At 31.2% G+C, this 6,000-nt stretch overlaps 1 protein-coding gene across 2 annotated transcripts in view; it reads right to left on the bottom strand.

Moving 5' to 3' along the window:
- LOC145255735 (selenoprotein N-like) overlaps positions 1–6,000 on the bottom strand; it is a 369,827-nt gene that overhangs the window by 136,702 nt on the left and 227,125 nt on the right. The window contains exon 2 of one of the 2 annotated variants that reach the window (XM_080114352.1): positions 2,849–2,962. The exons of the other annotated variant lie outside the window; for it this stretch is intronic. Coding sequence (XP_079970478.1) covers positions 2,849–2,962 — 114 coding nt within the window. The remainder of the gene's footprint in view (positions 1–2,848; positions 2,963–6,000) is intronic. 2 annotated transcript variants of the gene reach the window in all.

Here is a 6,000-nt window from a genome sequence, read left to right as displayed (position 1 = left end):
AAATATATTTTCGTTTTTTATGTTTCTATTTTATGTTTTTATTTGTCTTAATGTGGTAGTGGGCTAACTGGGCTAAATTTCATGTATTTTTTGTTATACTTTGTGACTATAATATTTTTCCTTTCTTTATGTATATTAATATTTACTTTTTTTCTGTCTTTATTTCTTTGTATTTATTACTTGTTAATTTGATCTTCTCTTTCACGTCTACCTCAATCAATCTTTTCTCATTCACTCTCATGTCTCCATTACCTTTGTCTCTTTTTTTCTTATTTTATTGTTGTATTTATCTATTGTTACTGTTTTTTTTATAATATGAGGTGATCTAAAATCTGACTCTAAAATATAGATCTGGTGTTATTAATGCATAAATTAATATATTCTGGTGTCTACATATATGAAATCTAAAAATTTGTATATATATATATAGATATGTATTTTGTCAATGTTTGTGTATCAATATATGTATCTTATTATCTACCTTCTAACTCAAATCGTTTGCTCTGTGGTCTGTATCTGTTCATGTGTTCAGATCATAATCTCATCTCTAAGCTTATGGTAATGTATCATGTGGATGTTTTATTTTCTATATACCTTGTAGTTTTTGCATATGTTAATGTGTGTAGTCATTTTCTTTTTCTTTTCTTTATTAGATTATATATTATTTATTTATTTTTTTTATATTTCATAATTTGTATATTGTTGTTACTATCAGTTCTCTTGTTATTAGAGGTCAAAAGATGAAGGGAGAGCTTAGTTCCAGTTTGTTATTAAGGGAAGGTTTGTGTTTGGAGATAAGGAATGCTTCAGCAATTCTGAGATTTCCAAGGTTTCTGACTGAGGCAAGGACACTAACGCGAATGTTACAATGTGTGTTGTTGCATGAAATAATACGCTTGTTGAATGAGGAGATTCTAATGTTTATATGTTCTTTAATACGTTGGTGTAGCGGTCTAGTGGTACTCCCTATGTAGGATTTGTTGCATTTAGTGCACTGCAGGTCATAAACCATGTGAGTGCACAAACATAAGCCTGTATCTGGGATGGGGCAGTCGGATAGGGAGCAAGCGTCAGGTGTATGTGGTGAGTGTTTCCAGGTTAGGTGCTGTCATAAGGTGGTGCCGGTGTGGATAAGTTGTATGTCTAGCTTCTCATAGTGTATGGCTCTACGGATAGCTGAGGAGATTTTATCATTGAAGAAGGGGAGCTTGACAAAACAGGTATTTGCGAAAGTTTGGCATTGTTTTCTTTTTTGGAGTGAAGATAAGGTGGAATTGAGATAGCCGTTTATGGATAGGATGTGTAGGAAGTTGTTAGCATGCAGAATTTTGTCAGATGTGTTAGTGCACTTGTTGCATATCGTGAAATCTGTTTTTCTTTTTTTTTACTCTTGTGATTCTGGTCCTTTCCGCATTGCATTTGGCTTTTAAAACTTCCATATATTCCTTTACTATTTACTTTATATATATATATATATATATATATATATAGTTTTAATATATATATATATATATATATATATTAAAACTATGACTAAATATGATGTTCATTCTAAGACAACTTTGAATATGTCCATATATTGCTTGGATAGCATTACCAACTATTTATTGCCCTGATTTACACAAAGCTTACTAGATAACCTCTCCTGGATTCATTTCAAAAGCTTTCTCTAAATCAACAAAAAGATAATACTGATTATTTTTCGTACAAATACTCTTCATTTGTCTAAGGGTAAATATAGCCTGTACTGGTGGTACTGGATAAAAATCAAACTGCATATCTGATATTGTTATCAGATTTCTTATTTGCTGCTCAGTTATTCACTTAACCACTTTCAGGACTTAATACATTAAATTTAATCTGGAGTTTGCATTTAGTTTTGTAGCATTTATAAATGTACTAAGATTCCGGTCTTTCAAAAAAAACAAAAACAAAGTAAAGAAAGAAAACAAAACACTGTCAAAAATAAAAACTGCAACATCACTTTGTAGAGGTTGCACATACAACGTAGCTTGAACATTTTTTGTGTCACATTTGCTTCAACTCTGCAATCCTATGTTACCTCAACGTGAGAGAACCAATCTTACTCTTTTCTGTCATTGTTTTATTAATAAGTAAGATTTGATGACACATCTTTTATTTTCAGATCACTTGCACCATCTTACCCAACTCTGAATTCATTTTGATGCATTTAGGATTTTATAGCTATAAAGATCTTTGTATAATTGAAGGTTTTTTTCTTGAACTGCCACACTTCACAATTCTTTTTTTCTCTCATTATTTTTCTTTTCGCACTGACTTCATTCCTTATTTGTTTAAGACTTTTAGTGTTTAATTGTTAAAGGCATTAGAATCTTTTTCACCAATTACCAACATGAAAACTTGTCGAGAGATGTAATATTGTTATTTACATACTTCAGATATTTTTTCTTGTTTTTCGTTGTTACTATTTTCACAATCTTTTACATGTACTCTTCTGCTTTCTTTTGTTGACTTCAATAACGTTTTAAAATTTCATTTAATCTCCAGAAACATATTTGTCTTTTAGATAACTTGTATATCAATGAATATTTCTGAAGTTCCTTTATCTGGGATCATCCTCAATCTCTACAATCTCTCTTTAGGAACACCTATCTCTACTTAACCATATATCCATTACTTTAAGCTGGGATAGTTCATTAATTATAACAACAGTCATCTGCAGAAGTATAATGACCAATAATTTGAAAAAAGTTTGATTTTAAGAAATTGCAAGAAAAATGTCAATTTCTTTCTGCATTTTAAACTCCTCCTGGAGTTTAAAATGCAGAAAGACTATTTGGAATGAATATAACAAAAAAATAATTACCTGATATTCGTCACTTGACTTGGACATAGAGTTTAACAATAAAGGTTGAAATTCTGGCCAAACTGTGAAAGTTTCATCATCAGGAAGGATGTCAAAATTATATTTATGGCTGACCTGTTTAAAATTTCATAAAAATTGTTTTAATTAAGTAAAAGTTAATTTTCATTGCATTCACTTATTTTCATTAAACTGGCATAGGAAAACAATTCATATTATAAAAAATGTAGTCTTTGCGTAAGAAAAAAGACGAATGTAAATTTCCTATAGGTTTCACTGGGGCTTACAATGATGGTCTAAACTTTAGAAGGAACTCCTGTTTAAATAACACTGTCACGACACAAATTTCTAACATTAATATTTAAATCAGTTACACATGAAAATTAGTCTCTCATGCATGCAATTTAATTCCAAATCTAAATTCTGTATAATAGAAAAAACTGCTTACAAAAGTTTGATATTGAAGGTTGAAGCACCTGTTTGATATGTCGAGTGCAGGTAACTCAGAAAGAACATAAGTATATATATATAAATATATATATATATATATATATATATAGTGTTATAAAATATATATGGCGATTAAGCTACACTGAATATTCCGCGTTTCATCCACTCTAGGACTCTTCAGGCTTATATATATATATATATATATATATATATATATATATATATATTATAATAAAGCTAAATGTGTGTGTATGTCTGTACATGAATAAATTCCAATATGGTTTATTATTATACTAAACTGACAGCATACAATGATAGAAGAGGTATCAAAGAGTAAAAATGGCTATGTTACAGTGGTAGTTTATTAAAATTATGGGGTCTGTGTACGCGCCCGCACCCTAAAGAATGAAAATAAAAATAAAAATCTTTTACAAGGGTGTTTGATATAGATGCGCATAACAATACTTTGATAAGTATGTTTTAGCTTAAACAGGGATGATATAAAATTGTGGGATTTGTGCTCACGCCTGGCCTCCATGGAATGAAAATATGCCACAAGCTTTAACAAAAACTTTTTATACAAAAGTATACTTTGATAATTATGTTACAGTTCGAAGACATTAATCAAAATTATGGGGTCTGTGTTTGACCCTGACCTCAATAGAATGAAAATGTTTAACAAAGTTTTTTAATATAGATCCACATAAGACTATCGTGATAAGTGTGTTTCAGTGTGAACAGGTGTGGAATAATAAAATGATGGGGTCTATCTGGCTTTCATAGAATGGTTTTTCATTTTTTTTACTAAAAATAGTTTAAGAAAAATAAGCTTTTTAGAGTAATGTTGAAACCAATTTAGGTGACTGAAATAAGATTTGACAAATACTTAAATAATCTATTGTATAAAGGGCAAAATATGTGTGTGTGTTTGTAGGTCTCGCAAAACCTTTCAACAGACACGTCGAAACGTGACAAAATCAGTATCGTCTTAAGCTCGGTCTCTTCAAATATCAAAAATTAGCCAAAAACATTAATTCCTTCACCCTCAACTGGGCTGTTTTGTACAAGGAGAGGTCTTTTTTTCAACATTTTCGCAAGTAATCGTCTTTTTCGATTGACTATGCTTAATTCCAATGCTCACGACATCTGGTTTCACAATGGACGCATCAGCTAAAAAGTAAGCTTTTTTTTCACTTTCTTTTACTCCTTCTCGTTACGGGTTAGAGCCTACTTTCACTTTTTTATTTTAACACTTGGGTGGAACCAGGCTGTGCTTTGATTCCTCCCTGATGCTACTACAATTTTTTCTACCCCCCACCCCTCCTCGGGTTCCTTACTACACCACTTCACCACATTATGGCAATGCCAAGTACACCACTAGTATATATATATATATATATATATATATATATATATATATATATATATACTAGCGTGGGTACCCGGCGTTGCCCGAGTGTTTGTTTCCGGGACGGGGGGGGGGAGTTTTAAAAAATGTTATGGTAGGTAAGTAGGAAGAATCAAACCCGGAGTCATGAGTAAAAGTAGGAAAATAAAGTGTGAAAAAAAACCAAAAAAAAAAACCATCTGCAACGTTAACAGTTCGGCCACCAAGAAAAGTCCATTCCAGTTGTTTAGGAAAAAAAAACAAAAAAAAACGACTACGGTAGGTCGGCGCGAACGTGAAAATATAATGTGAATTGTCCAGCACGCTAACCACTACGCCACAGAGCACTGCAGCTTAGTTTAGTGATTTTAAATAACTTCACATTGAAGAACTACGAAGCCAAACCGGTGTTCTCTCCTCAACTGTTCCTTGTGAACGATCCCCAAACGGTGTTAAGTGGTGGCAGGGGGAGGAGGAATTTATTAGAGAGAAAATATTTTACCACTTCCATTGATCTTAACCGATTTTGGCCGTGACGTCTCAGCAGAAAAAGTATAGAAATCTAAGATTATCGAGGAATTTGAGAAATAATAAGCCTATAACACACCTCAGATATTGTTCTGCCGTTTGTGCATATTATATTTGCATGAAATATCTTGATTTTTAATCCTATTAAGGTCAAAATCCGACGCGAAAAAATGAGTTCATTTTATTTATATAGAGAAGATATATAAATATATATATATATATATATATATATATATACACATGCATATATATATATATATATACACACACACATGTATACATATACACATATGATGATTGCAACGTCTTGTAAGACGAGTGCCACTCCCTCAGACACTGAAAGTCCACGAGCCCAAAAATGACTTTTTTAGTCCAGCCGGCGAATACACAGACATGCAGGCATGACACTGAAGACTGTCAATTAGTATACATACATATTTTTATGCATATATACACATACATATCTATAAACATACACACACATATATACATATATACTTACATACACACACATGCATACATATACATATATACACACACACATATATACAAATACAAACACACATATACATATACACATACAACCCCATACACATATATGCACATATACATACATACACCTACATACATTTATACATATACACATATATATGCATATATAGACATACATGTACATACATATAAACATATATATATACATATATACATACATACAAACATATATACACACATATACACATAGATATACATACATATACACACACACATGTACATATATAAACATACATGC

Source organism: Euprymna scolopes, chromosome 31 (assembly GCF_053919585.1).
Source record: "Euprymna scolopes isolate OS-2025 chromosome 31, ASM5391958v1, whole genome shotgun sequence".
NCBI classification, from domain to species: Eukaryota; Metazoa; Mollusca; class Cephalopoda; order Sepiida; family Sepiolidae; genus Euprymna; species Euprymna scolopes.
Note: the sequence above shows the minus strand (reverse complement) of the source record. Positions and strands in the feature narration are given on the sequence as shown.